Genomic DNA, 16536 nt, shown 5'->3' with positions numbered 1-16536 from the left:
CCCACTGCATCGCACCCTTCCTTCCTGCAGCACTGCACCTTCACAGGGTGCTGCACCCCTTCCCACAGCGTTGCACCCGTTGCCATTTAACACCCTTCCTGGGGTGCTGCACCAAGAATGGCATTGCACCCTTCTCAGGGTGCTGCACCCATCATGTTGCGCCCTTCCCAGGGTGCTGCACCCATCGTGCCATTGCACCCTCATAGGGTGCTGCATCCTTCCCAGAGTGCTGCACCCATCATGGCATTGCACCCCTCCTGGGGTGCTGCACCCATTGCACTATTGCACCAATCCTGGGGTATTGCACCCTTCTCGAGGTGCTGCACCACCCCGGGGTGCTGAACCCACCGAACCATCCCCCTCTCCTTGCAGCCCACCCGAGGCACCCGAGACCATCGAGCTGGAGCTGCGGACGGGCAGCGCTGACGGGCTGCTGCTGTGGCACGGGGCGGTGAGCGGGGTGGAGGGCATCGCTGGGGAGGGGACCAGGGTGCTGAGCCCCCTTAGGGTGGGGGTCAGGGTGCCCCCCACCCTGCTGACTGCCCCGCTGCGCCCACAGGAGCCCGGCGAGGGTGGCAAAGCCAAAGACTTCATTGGCCTCGGCTTGAAGGACGGGCACCTGGTGTTCAGGTGAGCGGGGGGACCCGGTGTCACCCCGAGGTGCCCCATGCCACCCAAAGGTGCCCTATGCCACCCCAGGGTGCCCCCTGTGCTGAGCCCACGTCACCCCTGCAGCTACCAGCTGGGCAGCGGTGAGGCCAGCATTGTCTCCGAAGACCCCATCAACGACGGCGAGTGGCACCGGGTGACGGTGACAAGGTGGGTGGGGGCCAGGGGGGGTCAGGGTGGAGGTCAGGGTGCGGGTGCTGATGGGTGCCGTGCAGGGAGGGCCGGCGCGGGCGGCTGCAGGTGGATGGGGAGGAGCCGGTGAGCGGGGAGTCACCAGGAGCCAACGTCATGGCCAACACCCAGGGCAGCATCTACGTGGGTACGGTGGCACCCAGGGGACATGGCGGGGCACGGGGTGGGACATGGGGTGGGACAGGGGATGGACACAGGGTGGGACGCAGGGTGTGACACAGGGTGGGACACGTGGTGGGACACAGGAGGGGACATGGGATGGGTCATGGTAGGGGTTACATGACGGGACTTGGGATGGGACCCAGGACAGGACATGGGAGGGGATATGGGGTGCGACATGGAAGGGCGTGGGACATGGGATGAACACTAGATGGGACACGGGGTGGGGACACGGGAAGGGGACACATGATGGAACATGGGAGAGGGCGCAGAGTGGACGTGGGGTGGACACAGATAGGATGTGGGATGAGACATGGGATGGGACACAGGATGGCCATGGGAAGAGAACTCATGATGGGACATGGGACAGGGCACAGGATGGCCATGGGATGGGACATGGGGCAGACACTGGATGGGACATGGGACGGGGCATGGGATGGATATAGGATGGGACATGGGATGGGACACATGGTGGGACATGGGATGGACATGGGATGGGACGTGGGCTGGACACGGGGGGTGGACATGGGACGGGATGTGGGATGGACATGGGATGGGACACAGGAGAGGACACCAGGTGAGCCCACCGGGTGCCCCTGCACCCACGTGTGCCCCCCGCAGGCGGCGCCCCGGACCCCCGCAGCCTGACGGCCGGCAAATTCACCTCCGGCATCACTGGGTGCCTGCGGGGGCTGGCTCTGGCGCCCGCCGGGACCCCCCGGCACCCCATCGACCTGCGGCACGGCGCGGTGGGGGGCTCCCCCGCCCCCCCCTGCCCCTCCTAACCCCTGCCAAAATATATTTGGGGGGGAATTTGGCCAATTTTATTCCAAAAAAAAAAAAGCCAGGAGGAAACGGTGCTTTGCTGCCCCGGGGTGACTCGGGGGGGGGGGCCGGGACCCCCAAAAATGTTTACACCCCCCTCCCCCACATCAGCCCCCCCGAAACTGTGCTGGGGCGGCCGGGCCGCCCGGGTGCCCCCCCGGGGTGGCGGCGGGGTGGGGACGCGAGGGACAATCGGGGTGCTGGCGGGGACCCCCCCGCGGGGACAGCTATTAAAGGAGAGAGAACCAGCGCGGTGGCCATGTCTGGGGGGGCTGCGCCGGAGGGGGGAGTATGGGGGGGGGGGTATGGGATGGAAGGATTATGGTATTGGGGGGTGGGGGGGTATAGGATGGGGGTGTATGGTATGGGGGGTGGGGGGTATGGTATGGGAGCGTGGCAAGGGGTATGGGGGGGTATAGTATGGGGGCGTATGGTGTGGGGATACAGGGAGGTAAGGTATAGAGGGGGTATGGTATGGGGGGGTAAGGGGGTATGGGGGGGTATGGTATGGGGGTGGGTGGGTGGGGTGGGAGGCTATGGGGGAGTAAGGTATGGGGGGGTATGGTATGGGGGTGTGTTGTATGGGGGGATATGGTACGGGGGGGGTATGGTATGGGGATCCAGAAGGCATTTCATGTGAGGATTCGGGTGGGTATGGTATAGGGGTTATGGGAGTTCGGGGGGTTATGGTATGGAGGGGTACGGTGTGGGGGCGAAGGGGGTTATGGTATGAGAGTCCAGAGGGGAGGGTGTGGTGTGGGGGGGTATGGGGGGTATGGTATGGGGGTACAGGGAGGGCAGGGTATAGAGGGGTATGGTATGGGGGGGTGGGGGGACGTTATGGGAGTGTAGCAAGCGGTATGGGTCTGGGGGGGGTATGGTATGGGGTTGGAAGGGTGTGAGGGTCTGGGGGGGTATGGTATGGGGGTACCGGGGGGGTACGGTGTGTGTGGGTACGGTACGGGGATCCGGAAGGGGTTTAGTGCGAGGATTCCGCTCCCGGGCCGGACCGGGGGGGGGGTGGGGGCCGTCCCCACGTCCCGCGAGGCGTGCAGGCCCCGCCCCTCCAGGCGCGTCGCGCGTCGCAGCCCGCAACCGTCAACGCCTCGCGCCCGTCAGCGCGTCGCGCGTGTGGCGTCACCGGCCTTGACGGCGGCGGCGGCGGCGGCGGGAGGGGCCGGGCGGGACCGGGCCGGGGCTGGGGCCGGCCCGGGCCGGAGAAGTTGGGGGGGGTGGGGTGGGGGGGGTCGGCGGCGATGGCGCCACGGTTGCAGCTGGAGAAAGCGGCGTGGCGTTGGACCGAGACGGTGCCGCCCGAGGCGGTGGCGCAGGAGCACATCGAAGCGGCCTACCGCGTCGGGCTGGAGCCCTGCCAGCGCGGAGCCTGCCGGTACCGCCCGGGGACCCCCCCCCGGGCCCTCTCCCCTCCCGGGGCGGCCCTCTGCTTCCTCCCCGCCCCGTAACTGGTCCCTCGGGGCTGCAGGGGACCCCAAACTTCCCCCCTTCCCCCCCCGTATGTGGGGTCTGGGTGGTCCCCCTTTCCCTTCTCTGGGCTCCTCACCCCCCAGGGCGGGGGGGGACTTCACGTTCCTCCTCCCTCCCGTGAGGTTGGGGAAGCACCCTGCGTTTTCTGGGTCCCTCAGGGTCGATGGGGACCCCCCCGCCCCCCCTTCCCTTTTTTGGGACTCCCATTCCCTGGGGTTGTGGGGGACCCTTCTCCCTGCCTGGCTCCCCAGACACAGGGACACCCCCACCAGGGTTGTGGGGGACCCCTCTCCCTGCTTGGCTTCCCAGACACAGGGACACCCCACCCCCCTCCCCGCCCAGGGTTGTAGGGGACCCCTCTCTCTGCCTGGCTTCCCAGATACAGGGAACCCCACCAGGGTTGTGGGTGACCCCTCTCCCTGCCTGGCTCCCCAGATACAGGGACGCCCCGCCCCAGGTCCTGTACTCTTCCCTGGGATCCCCCTTTTTTCTTCCCTCTAGTTCTCCATCCCTTGGGGTCTCCTTGTTCTTCCCTAGCCACCATTTTTAGGGGGTGTGGGGGACCCCTGTCCCATCTTATTCACTCTGTTTAGCATTATAGGGTCTCCCTTGTTGTTCTTATCCCCCATGGTCACACACCCACCCTCCAAGGGACAGCAGTGTCCCTTCCGCAGGGGTGACAGGGTGGGTGCTGATTCTACAGGAGGAACTGCCGGGGGAACCCCAACTGCCTGGTGGGCATCGGGGAGCACGTCTGGCTGGGCGAGATAGACGAGAACAGCTTCCACAACATCGATGACCCCAACTGCGAGCGTCGCAAGAAGGTAGTCCCCCCTCTCCCAAAAATCATCCCCTGCCCTTCCTGGTCCCCCAGGGAAGATGGGGACAAGGGGAGGTGATACCTCCTGTCCCCCTATAGCCCGGGAATTTGGGATGCGGCTGTTTGTACGATGCCGGAGCGGCGTTTTCCCAACAAACAGCTGTAAAGCGGCCGCCCCAACTGCTGGATTTCTGCTTGTTCCTCTGCAGCGGCGAGTGATGACTGTTGCTTTCTCTCTTACGCCAGAACGCGTTCGTGGGCTTAACGAACCTCGGCGCCACGTGCTACGTGAACACTTTCTTGCAGATGTGGTTTCTTAACTTGGAGCTCCGGCAAGCTCTCTATTTGTGTCCCAGCACCTGCAGCGAGTATGTGGCTGGAGAGGGCATCCCGAAAGACAAAGGTGGGTGGAAGGTCATCTGCTGTGAACGGGAGTGGTTTTGCTCGTTTTCTCCTAAAATTTTACACGCTGGCGTCGGCTTTGGGATAACGTTTATTGGGAGAATCGATAGGTGAAGCTCCAACCACTTGGCCCATCTCCACACCATTGTTTTTGAGTCTATCACCTGGCTTTTAGGAATAAACTGTCCTTTACCCAAGTTATTTCTTAAATCAGAGTGATCCTGATCTGGTTGAAAGATCAGATTTGGGTTCATTTCTTGCCGGGCTGCTTCCCACACTGTTTCCCAGCTTAACTATGGTGCTGGGGGTGGAAGCATGTGGGTTGGGGCTGATCTGTGCTACCGTGGAGCCGCACTCGTCCCATGGGAGGGCGAAAATTTAGGTCCCCGATACAAATGAGACTCCCAGTGCCCTCACAGGAGATGCGACAGGCTCAGGTGACATACCTTCATGTATGGTATGGTGCTATAGGTGCACTCTGGGTCAGGCAGCCGCCTGATTTCTTCTGTTCCTGTTTTTATGGCATTTTTAAATGATGTCTCACCATTTAGGGTAAAAAAGAAGCTGTTGCTACAGGGTAATCGGCGCACGCTGCTTAAACTGTTCGCTCACAGCTTGCGCTAGGCATTGTGGGATGTTTACGGTTGGACTTGATTTTCAGGGTCTTTTCCAACCTGAATGATTCCATGATACCTGGCCCGCACTGGGACTTCGCTCTCATCAGAGACATGAACCGCTTTGGTTCTCATGATAATTTAAAACAGCTTTTAAAAACCATATCATTTCTAATCATTAAATTTACCCGTACAAAGAAAGAACAAGCAAATTACTTGGAACAATTATCTCTTGCCTTGAATGACTTGCTGTAACTTGTGCAACTTGTTGTTTTTAATAGACTATGAGCCTCAGACCATTTGTGAACACCTTCAGTACTTGTTCGCCTTGCTGCAGAACAGCAAAAGGCGATACATTGATCCCTCTGGCTTCGTTAAAGCGCTGGGCTTGGACACGGGACAGCAGCAGGTAGGTTTGAGGCGTGCCCCTCAAGTAATTATCCTCTTTAAAGCAACATGAAACTGCCATTTTATGTTATTTTAGCATCTCCGAGCTGGGTTCTGCTGCTTGGTACAAACACAAAGGGAGAAGCGGTGCTCTGGGCCCTTCCCATCGGTGTGGGAGATCAGGAGGAGCCCACGGAGTGATGGGATGGGGACAAGGAGCTTTGTTAGTGCCTGATCGACCCCAGCACTGTGTGGGGTGGGAGCTGAAGCTGCCGTGAGGGTCTTTTCGCAGGTGCTTTATGGGCTGCTCCTCCCAGGTAGGTAGTGCAGCAGGGGTTGAAGGGCCCTCACAGGGCGAGAAGGCATTTGGTCGGGTCACTGGGAGCCAGCCAAGGTCCAGTGTGAGCATGCGAGGCAGAGAAAGCACCGTTAGAGAGGGGTGGGTGCCATAGATCCTGTGGGGCTTTTGCCGAAGCTGGCTCAGGAGAAGGGCACGGCTTGAAAATGCACTTTGGGAAGAGGAAGAGCCCGAGCGCCGGCGTGTGTTCCCTTGGCAGGATGCGGGAGGGGAAGGAAGCGGTCACTACTGACCAGGGATACTAAAGGACAGCTGGGAGGAGCCAAAGCCCATTTGTTTTCTGTAGGGGAGAGCAAAGGAGAGCCAGGGTGGGAGAGGAAGGCCCTGAGATGAGTGTGGGGAAGCTCCCAAGCCTGGCAGGAAGGGATGAATCTACAGGGCAGCTTCTCATTTTCGGGGTGTTTTTATTTTTCTTCTCACCTACAATGCAAGCAGGGACAGCTTGTATTGCGTGCTGAGCTTTGAAAAATGAGCATTAATGGGATAGAAAGCTCTGCAGGAGGTTTTTTTTTCCTTCCAGAGCCCTGCAAGGAGCAGGGCAGAAGTCAAACCACCCGGTGCGGCTGGCCGGGAGCCAGGTTAACTCACGCCATGGTCTCACACTGGTGGCCTCGCGCTCCTTTTAGACAAATTCCTCTTTTTCTTTAGTTCTCCCGACTGGTCTTTTTTCTATTCAGTGCACGCTGGAGTCTCCGTGCAGCCTGTGTGTAGGGCTCCGAGTAATTTGCAGTAAATTAGTGACAAGGTTGTGATTGGGCTTTGTGCTGTGGTGTATTGTTAATGGACTTGGCTTTCTCTTCTAGGATGCCCAGGAGTTTTCAAAGCTGTTCATGTCACTGCTGGAAGATACTTTATCCAAACAAAAAAACCCAGATGTTCGGAACATAGTGCAAAAGCAGTTCTGTGGAGAGTACGCCTATGTCACGGTGTAAGTATTTGGTCTTTGGGAAGAACCTTTCTGTAAACTAAATATTTAAACATTTTAGAAATAGTTGAGCGGGGGGCGGGGGGAAGATCCCTCCTAACAACTGGAGCAGGCAGGTAAGCTTCTGCCAAAACATTTCGTAAGAGGTTTTTAGCTTTTAGGTTTCCTGATTCTGTGCACATGGTGGTGTTGCAGTTCTCCAGCTGCTTTTAATCCTTTAATGAAAATTTACCAATTAAACCTGCAAGTGGGTTAATGGAACGTAAAGTTCTGCACCCAGAAGATAGTGTACTCAGGTGTTGTATTTTCATTCCTGCATTCTCAGAGCTGTGGACGTCACCTCAAAAATGATATAAAATGTTGTATGCAAGTTGCAAGCAGGTGCTCCTGTTTTTCCTGGTAGATGCTATTATCCTGTTTACACCTTCTTGCAGAGTTTTTGTGGTGTAGGGGTGTGATCCGCATTAACTCTGACTTAACTTTTTCTCCTGGTTTTATAGCTCAAGGAGTATTTTACTAGGGGCTGGGGAGTTCAGACACAGGAACCAGTGAACTGTCCTCATGTGTTTTTTGTCTTTTTTTTTTAATCCTAGCTGCAACCAGTGTGGTAGGGAGTCCAAACTCTTGTCTAAATTTTACGAACTGGAGTTAAACATCCAAGGGCACAAGCAGTTGACTGACTGTATAACAGAATTTCTTAAGGTATGAGCATGTTGTTCTTTGAGTCCTGCTATTCTTAGCAAGGTATTTTAATTCCTTCCTTCAATTAACAGCCTTTGAGGTCGGTATCGGAGCGAAGGGACTGAGTTGTCTCGGTGAGATGCATCCAAAAGGAAATGTTTTTTTTTCTGTGGACTCAGAAAATGAGGATTGAGTCATGCCAGCAAGGAGTGGCTCGGAGCAGAGCAAAGGACATGTACATATTACGGCTTTAAAGAGCACTTGAAAGTCGCATGTTTAGTTAAAATACTTTCCCAGCAAAGTTGGGAAAAAGTCCTTAAAGTCTGACAAAAAGTCCCTGTGTACTTTGTCATGGATAGCACCGGGAGAATGGCTGCTTTTTGTGTTTTCTATATCGGTGCTCATCTGCATAGCAACAGGAGACATTCCCTGCTCTAAAGTGCTCTCAAAAATACTAGGGAGGGCTGGGAATAGCTGGGGGAACAGCTGCAAGTGCTCTTAATTCGACTTGAAAATTTGCCTAGATCTTAAGTTAAGATCTGGCATGTTAAAGATTCGAGGTGTGGATTCAGCTACAAATACTTGGGACAGAGCTAACCTGAAACGTGACTCTGTACCTCACCTGTCTGGCTGTTGGGCAGTGGCTCCACTGATGCGCTCAGCAAACCGGTCACTCTGCTTGTGGAAGGTCTGCTATGAAAAAAGACTGGTTTGTGTATGCGCATTAAAATCCTGAAACAGTGAACTTTCAAGTTTGTCTGCTCCTCCTTCAAATGAAACAACCGGGTGACCTTGTTTAGGGCAGTTGGAGTTTCTCCTCTGGCCTAATCCTGCCATTGGATCTACTTGGGCATGGACAATAACTCTTACGTAGTGATGTTAGTGTTGCTGGGCACAGAGGATTGTAGTTTCCAGGCTAAAATGTGGCTTTACATTAACTCGGTCCATGTGAGCTCGTAAAAGGGTGATTTAATTATTTTCTTTTTCCATAGCCCTCATTGGTATAAACCAACTCAGTCAAGCGGGGAGAAAACCTGACAGTCTTGTAAGTGACCTGAGAACTAGGAATGGGGCTTGATTCAGTCTGAAATTTTCCTTCAAGTGAGAGCAGCCTACTATGGCCATGCTGTAAAGCACATTTATTAGCGTGCATTTTTAACTAAGAGATGATTCTGGAAAGCAGCTGGGTAGAGACTTAAATGGTTAAAATAACTTTGGTGTTTTTCAGTCTCCAGCTGTTGAGTAGCTTGGACTGGTTAACTTTTCAGTGGTCACCTGTTCTCAAGACCTTTCTTTCTGCCTCCCCTCCCCGCTAGGAAGAAAAATTAGAAGGGGACAATCGTTATTTTTGCGAAACTTGTCAGAGTAAGCAGAACGCCACGAGGAAGATCAGGCTGCTAAGTCTTCCCTGCACACTCAACCTGCAGCTGATGCGTTTCGTGTTTGACAGGTAAGCCTCTCACTGGAGCGCATGCTGTAGAAGCGGGAGCACCCTGGGTTGCATGGAAGCTCTTTGGGAAGTCATCTGCTCTACTCTTTCTGCATTAATTTGAGAGACTGAGGATTGAGTGCGTGCGTAAGCTTCTCTGGGGATGTTCAGTGGGTTTCAAGGGGAGTTATTTTGAGTTGTGAACTGTTATTGCTGTCCCCTGAACTGAAGCTTTGTCTCTGTACAGACAAACTGGCCATAAGAAAAAGCTGAACACCTACATCGGCTTCTCTGAGCTGCTTGACATGGAGCCTTTTATGGAACAAAAAAGTGAGTTCTGTGCACTGTGTTTTGTTAACTTCACCCACTGCCCCTTGGCAGATGAGAGGAGATCTCCTCTGAATTCCCTTTTTGATGGAAAATTACGTCAAGAGTTGTTTGAAGCCTGCATTTCAAATAACCGCCTTGCTAAGTGGGTTGTGGAAGCCACAACCTATTTAGCGAGGTCTTGGAGAGATTCAAGTTCAAGTGCAGTCTTTGTCTGCTGCCTTGCGAAAACATTAAGCGCTTGGAAAGAAAAGATCTGCACTGTTTCATCTAGAGCACTGTGTAACTGCTGCTTCCCTTCCAGATGGCGTCTACGTGTATGAACTTAGTGCTGTCCTCATACACCGAGGTGTGAGCGCATACTCCGGGCACTACATTGCCCATGTGAAGGATCCGCAGACGGGCGAGTGGTACAAGTTTAATGATGAAGACATAGAAAAGATGGAGGGGAAGAAACTGCAGTTGGGGATTGAGGAAGATCTAGGTAAAACCTTTAAGTTGTGAGTGCCCTTTTAAAATAACTCTTTTCACCAAAAACACGGAGGCTGAATACGTGGAGGCCCTGTTACTCTTAAAACAAAAGTGCTCCTACGCGTGCTGTCACAGTTTGGGAGTAATGTGTGAAATGGCAATTCTGTTAATTGCAGCCAGATTTTCTTCATTTCAGCCCTGTGTGAGTGTTTACGCACACCTCGTGATCGGTTTCTCTAGTATTTCTCTTGCCTGCCACATGGCAGATAAGATGCTGATAACTCAGGCAGCAGTTGCCTATCGGGATGAAACAGGCAAGTTGCCGCTTCCTTGGCCGGTGTGCAAAAGGAGGCTTAGGAACAGATAACGAGATTACTTTCAGTTTCCTTAACACGTTATGTTTTTATTTCCACTGAAGTGTTTTACTTAGAGGCTATAAAGAGTCTTCGTAAAAACTCTTGATCCAAATAACGGCTTGGAAGCTAAAACTGCCGGTTTACTTTGCACTTTTTACTTCTTTGCACTCTTCTGTTTTACCATTGTCGTCTCACCTTGCGCCGGTGTCCTGGTACTGCCCCAGATAACCGTCTTTCCTGGACAGGACAGGGTCTTGATTTATTGGAGAGCTTGGGCTGAGGCTGGACCTGCAAGTTTCTTGGTCTGCAGGTCGATATATAGGAGTGGTTCAGCATTAAATTGGCATTTTGAGTGCTCAGTTTTGCAGTCACTCAGCGTTCCTTAGCACAGGATGCTTTGCAGTATCTGGAAAAGGGGAAGTTAGTGCCAGAAATTTCACTTACAGTGCAAGCAACCCATTCCCAGAAACACTAGCCCACCAGGATGCTCATGCTTTGCTGCAATTGGACTTTATGAAAAGTTGCTTTTCTTTAAAAGATCCTTAAGTAACAGCGTAATGAAAAGACACCCTCAGATGTATTTGCTCCTTTAGTTTGTTGTAAAGCCATGTCAGCCTGAGCACGCCCTCGAGCAGGCATGGGGCATTAGCTTCCCTCTCCCATTTCCTTCCATGCACGCATCTTTGTGATGCTGCTTTATTTTCAGCTCTCTTGCTAGTAAACACCTTCTTGCATTTCATCACGATGTATATAAATGTTGGCTGCCACCGGAGCAGATTTGTCATCCTGTTAATGTTTGCCGGCCGCTTGGTTGCAACTAGATTGTAAAGCTGGCTAGACATCTAGTGGTGTAAGATAGAAAAATAAGCCCTGAAAGGAAATAAGAACTTCTCAGCCTTTCTTTTTAACCTCCCAAGTTACCCAGTGTAGCAAAATAAGATGCCAATAAACCGCTGTGGCCTTGGTCTTGTAAAGGTTTATGCTTAACCGCAAGTAAGTATTCGTGCTGAAATACAAGGCTGCTTGAAGAATATAAGTAAAGCATGTTTAGAAGCCTCTGCAGGCTGGGAGTCTTAATATTTTTTATCAAGTGCTGATGTTATTTGCCTACTCCAAGCAAAACTGAGACTCTTCTTTGTTAAAAATGCGTGCAACACCAGGAGAAGGTCGGTAACGTAAAACAGAGGTCTGCTGTGGGGAGAGTCCTGCGGCCAGGCCACGCAGATGGGAACAATTTAGAAAATATTTGGAGAAAATGCAAATAAAGAGTGTCTAGGAAGTCCTCTGGATGGTGTGGTGGGAGAGGCATGTGAATTTTTCCAGAATTTTGGAAAGACAGACACTTTTCTTAATATTTCAGTGTTCCATTTAGAGTTTGATCCATGGAGGGTTGTTCCTTTATTTTTTTTAATAAAAAACCTGGTTGATTTTTGAAGCTGCAGCTGTAGATAAGTGTTTTTTCCTTGCCTGGCAGTCTGTCTGGAAATGGCAACTCTTGCAACATGAGTTTACATCGCACCACCAGCTGCTCTGAAATGACCGTTTCTGTGGCTGTTCGCTCCCTGAAAGCTTTGTTGTCCAACAGAAGGGCATGTGTTTTTTTCATACATAATCACCTGTAAATAAGATTTTCTTCTCTGAGGGTTTGTCTCTGTTCTTTGGTGTCATGACACCAGAACAAGAGGCAGAGGGGAGAAAGGATGTTTTTGCAAGAGCTACTTTTGGCTCAGGGAGGTTTAATTGGGGAGAGAAGAAAGGCTCGTGCAGAATTGTGGTTCAGAGCAGACTCCTAATTTTAGTCCCTTTGAATTACCCTGCCTCCAGAAATGCCAGAGGGATTTGGGTCTTGCTTTGGGATACAATTTTTGGCTCATGGCAAGCCCAGTGCTTGGCAAAAAGAGGCCTGGCAGAGCGCAGCAGGGAGAGGGAAGCCGGCTAGGTGGCAAACTCGTTCCGTTAACAGAGAATCAGTAAGTGAGCTTGTGTGTTTATTATGTCTTGCCTTCTGTACCACAGCGGAACCTTCTAAATCCCAGACTCGTAAACCTAAGTGCGGGAAAGGGACTCACTGCTCACGCAATGCTTACATGCTGGTATACAGGCTGCAAACCCGGGAGAAATCTCTGACAATCGAAGTACCAGGTAAGTGAGCTTTGACTCTCTTGGCCTCTCTGTCTCATCCTGTGATGCTCCAGGTGGGCCAGGAGTCAGGGTTTTGCTCGAAGCCCCTTTTGTGACTGCTGTCCATGAGCCCCCAAAGGTGCCATATGGCAACTTAGTGTCATGACCAGTGAAACCCCTGGGCTTTCCTAGCACTTAAATAAGATTAGCCTGATGATCCCACCCCTGTGCCTGCTCAGACCTCGCTATCTTAACCAGCGAGACGAGATGGGAAGGGGTTAGGAGGAGATCATCCCGCTGGGAGCCACTTGCGGCAGCGGGAGCATTGGGATTCGCAGCCAGGATCCCGCAGGAACCGCTCGGGTTCCTGAAGGCAAAGGAGAACAGCGTGATTAAATGTCATCGACAGTGCATGTACTGTGCTGGAGGTGAATAATCCTGACAGATGTCAGGTTTCTTCTGTGAGTGCTTAATCTTTGTCACATTGAGAATAAACGGCATGAAAATAAGAGGATGCAAGACCTTAACAGGAGTTTTGTATGAGCGCGTTCGTGTCTTGCTTTAGAATTACTGGGGGTGGCAGAAATCCCTGTAGGTTTGGCCTGTGGATTTAATGATGCTTCGTGTTTGCGTGCTACTTGATTAGAAATATTAATTAGGCCCCTGGTGCTGTTGGGGATGGAGGTGTGTTCTACCTTTTTCCCTCTTCTGCGAAGCAGGGACAGCAGAGGTGGCGTATCCCCTTTGGACCTCTGCTGTTTGTTCAGGTTATCTGGATGTGGAGGGGGTAAATTGTACAGCTTTTTCTCCCCTAATAACAGCACCAAACCTTTTCCAGCCCCACCACCACTAAAACCCACCCTCTGAGCCACACAGCTTTGGGAGTTAGTGCTAATTCCTACCTCAGATCTGCATTTTCAGTCTTGGCTCTCTTGCGCTCCCTTTCCTCCTACCCCTCTGCCCAAAACAATAACTCGGCAAAAGCCTCTCCACCCAGCTCCAAATTCCTGCGCAGTCCCGCGGTTGCCTTTGTTTCACATGGAAGCCTGCCAGGGAACAGGGAGCGAAGGGCAGCAGTCGAGCTGTGCGGTTGTGGGGAGGTTTCATGCAACTGTAAATTTGAGGCATTTTGCTTTGATGCTGTTAAAAGCGGCTTTTCCAGGATGGTGGAGAGATGTAACTTGGCTCTGACCTCGAGGGCATCAAGCTAGTTGTCTTTTAATACTGTGTATTCTACCAAGTCAGATATTGTGCTCTCTGGCAGCACAAGTGTTAACCTTTCTGGAAATATTTTAGCTCTTCAAAATACTGCTAAATAGGAAAAGACTTCAGATAAGCATTGCTTTTGCCCTGCCTTACACCAGCCCTGCGAGGGAACTGTTTTATCTTCTTTTTTCCCCTTGCTGAGGTTTGGTTTGTTTGGGTTTTTTCCACCGGCGACAGCAAAAATTCCCATTTCCCTCACTTTTCTGTTGACACCAGGATCTTCCCTGGCTTATCTCCCATCTCCTGAGGGCTTTTTGCCCTTGGGTTTGCAACCTGCTAGACCCCTCTTGCTGAGATCATGCGTACTTGTGGGGCTGCACTTCGGGACAGGCTTCAGGTGTATCTGTAGGGTGAAAAGCTTTTGCTTCTCCCCTGGGAATGATGGGTCCTTGGCAGCAGAGAGGAGCTGCTCTCAGTGGGAGGCAGAGAGAAGGCTGGAGCAAGAGGAATAGCAGGGAGGGATTGAAGCAGGCAGCAAAGCGTCCTGCAGTGCTCCGGCTCTGCAGCCTCTCACCAAACGCCATTGCACTTTGTGCGACTGCCAGCGCTCGGTGTAGGGTTGTTAGCAAGCAAAGGATTTCTCTTAACACAGCAACCAACTCCGAGTAAATTATTTTCTTGGGCGCTGTTGTATTGCACAGGACAGTTGCATTTAATCATCTACAACCATAAACATTGGAGAGAGCAATGTCCATGTGCTTGGCTTTTGGAAAGACCTCGTGTGTTGGTACCTGTGTGTGGGAATTTTTAGGCTTGCTTGTTAGCCCCAGATAACCAATCACAGGAATAATTAACGTAGTTGGTATTTTTCCCTGAAATGACTGCTTTTTTTCTCTCCCAACAGCTTTTCTGCAGGAGCTGGTAGAGCGCGATAACTGCAAGTTTGAGGAGTGGTGCAACGAAATGGCCGAGATGCGCAAACAGAGCGTAGCCAGAGGCAAAATCAAACACGAAGAGGTGAAGGAGCTCTACAAAAGGTTACCCGCTGAAGCTGGTCTGTAAGATATTGTGGTAGTATTTGTAGTAGACCATTGTTAAGATTAGTAATGTTTTGTAACTAACCCACAACTCACTTCTGTGGCCTGAATGCTTCGCTGGAAGGCATTAGCTGTAGCCCTCTTGAAGAGGAAAGCGATCACTGTCTATTGTTGCTGTGTGCATGCTTAGGATTTGCTTTCCCTCTCTTGTTTTTCTGCCTTAACCTATTTTTCTCCTTTTTTGCTCATTCTCATGGCCTCTGGCATCGCTAATTCCCTCTTGCTCCTTCCCCATCAGTCAGTCTCTTGTGTGCTTCCATGCATTGTGACTGTTTTCTTCTGCCCGATGAGCAGCTCGTCTCGTTAGTGGTTAGTAGCACTGAGGCAGAATAACTGGCTGGTCTCAAATTGCCAACTCACAGCAAGTTTGGGAGCTGTGGATCTGAATTAATCAGCAGGTAACAGGGTACGAGAATGCCTGACCTCCAGCAGAAAATTATTTGATTCATCCCTGCCACTGCTTCAAAGCCCCATGTCTAAGCTTCGTAGTCCGTCTGATGAGTGACTGGGGTTAATCCTTTCCTACTACTCCTTGTGTCTTGTTGCCTTAGCATGTCTGAGCACAAGGATTTTTATTCCCCCCCTTGTTTTTCTCTCCTATCTCTCTCAAAACATACATAGGGGCACTTGCTCTGTCCATTCAGCATGGGGGATTTCTCTCCACTGTGTGCATCTCCTAAAATCTCCAGGAAATTTGTAATTAAAGACTTTAAAATGTGTTTAATTGTGTAGCCTCTTAGACAATTTGATGTTTAGTTTCTAATATTCATTGCTCAATGCTCAGAACCATCAGCAAGATTCAAGTAGCCGAACAGCAGGCTCCTTAGCTCCCATAAATGTCTGCCTCTTCAATTTATGAAGTCGGGTTTTCAGACAACGGGCGCTTAACTCACGAACGGGAGGGTGTCGCAGCTCATCTTGCCAAGTCCCCGCAAGTCTGAGTGGTGTTAAAATGTCACTGTTAAATCAAAGTTGCGGTGGAGGTATGAATCTGCCGTGAGTCACCATTAAAAAGGAGCAGCAAGCACAACTCCGGTGTGTTTTCTATCCCCCTTAGCAGAAACAGAATAGTTTGCTCTTGGCATTTCTAACATGACAGAGGAATAAATCTCAAAAAGATATTTTTTACAGGTGCAGGTAGAGCTCTTCTGCCCCAGTTTGAAGATGGCAGGACCTGAAGCACTACCCTGAGGGCACCCACTACCTGCTGCTGGGCACCTGGGCACAGGAGTTTGCTAGCACAGCTGGAGGCAGCGTTATCACAGAGCTGCTCTGGGTCCGATCCCACAGGAGCTTGGGACTCTCTGCAGCTGTGCAGACACATTTTCTGCCAGCTTTGTGTAGCCTGCCCCAGAAAAACGTACTTTCCGGGGGAAGCAGCTTTCATCCCAAACTAGCAAACCATTTCTGACAGCGTTGCAATTCTCTGGAGGTCATGGCTGTGTATCTCTGATGGCATTGCGTAAGATGAAAATACTGCTGATTTATGCTGCAGAGGAGAAGAGGTTTTGAAGCCCGGCTTTGCAAAGCTCCAGTGCAGGCTGGAAGACAAAGTATTTTCCTGTAGCTTCTGTGTTGCTCATTCATGTGAAACATTAAGGATTTGTGTTAATTTGATAAATGTAACTAACAACTATGTTTCCGCTCGGTTTCAGAGCTGCCTTCCTAGCATCAGCAGAAAGGGTTTAATTTCCTCCAAATTTCCCAATCATCTCGCAGAAGGGTTTCCACAACAGTACTGGGTCTCAGTTGCAAGGTGCAGGGGTTTCACTCAAAGCTATTTCACTGCTCACACAGATGCTGACCTGCTCCTGAACCTTGGCTGTGTGCGAGGTGTTTCTCCTTTAGCAAACAAGGGCGAGCCTGCTGCTCTATTTTAAAAAAAAAAAAATCATGCTCGCGCTAAAAAATCTGAACAAGTTTCCATTTGTACTGTAAATCTTAAAATGTGTGAGTGTTTCTCATCCAGAGTTGTAAGAGCAGCCCAGAATAACAGAGAAATTTTGGGCGCC

General features: G+C 51.6%; 2 protein-coding genes across 5 annotated transcripts in view; both read left to right on the top strand.

Moving 5' to 3' along the window:
• The window catches only part of HSPG2 (heparan sulfate proteoglycan 2), a 40299-nt gene extending 38205 nt beyond the window's left edge, over positions 1-2094 (top strand). Inside the window, 5 exon segments of the mRNA XM_052792563.1 lie at positions 373-451; positions 560-630; positions 736-819; positions 885-988; positions 1642-2094. Coding sequence (XP_052648523.1) covers positions 373-451; positions 560-630; positions 736-819; positions 885-988; positions 1642-1805 — 502 coding nt within the window. The 3' untranslated portion in view covers positions 1806-2094.
• Positions 2095-3073: 979 nt separating this feature from the next.
• The window catches only part of USP48 (ubiquitin specific peptidase 48), a 30381-nt gene continuing 16918 nt past the window's right edge, over positions 3074-16536 (top strand). For all 4 annotated transcript variants that reach the window (XR_008235865.1, XR_008235864.1, XM_052791348.1 and 1 more), the window contains exons 1-11: positions 3074-3235; positions 4034-4154; positions 4397-4553; positions 5448-5575; positions 6715-6839; positions 7430-7538; positions 8834-8967; positions 9194-9276; positions 9578-9757; positions 12117-12242; positions 14332-14481. Coding sequence is in view for 2 of the 4 variants with exons in the window: in XM_052791348.1 (XP_052647308.1) it covers positions 3102-3235; positions 4034-4154; positions 4397-4553; positions 5448-5575; positions 6715-6839; positions 7430-7538; positions 8834-8967; positions 9194-9276; positions 9578-9757; positions 12117-12242; positions 14332-14481 (1447 nt within the window). In the remaining 2 variants the exon portion in view is untranslated. The remainder of the gene's footprint in view (positions 3236-4033; positions 4155-4396; positions 4554-5447; positions 5576-6714; positions 6840-7429; positions 7539-8833; positions 8968-9193; positions 9277-9577; positions 9758-12116; positions 12243-14331; positions 14482-16536) is intronic.

Source organism: Harpia harpyja, chromosome 7 (genome assembly GCF_026419915.1).
Source record: "Harpia harpyja isolate bHarHar1 chromosome 7, bHarHar1 primary haplotype, whole genome shotgun sequence".
In the NCBI taxonomy this organism is placed as follows: domain Eukaryota; kingdom Metazoa; phylum Chordata; class Aves; order Accipitriformes; family Accipitridae; genus Harpia; species Harpia harpyja.
This window is presented reverse-complemented; position numbering and strand designations above follow the sequence as displayed.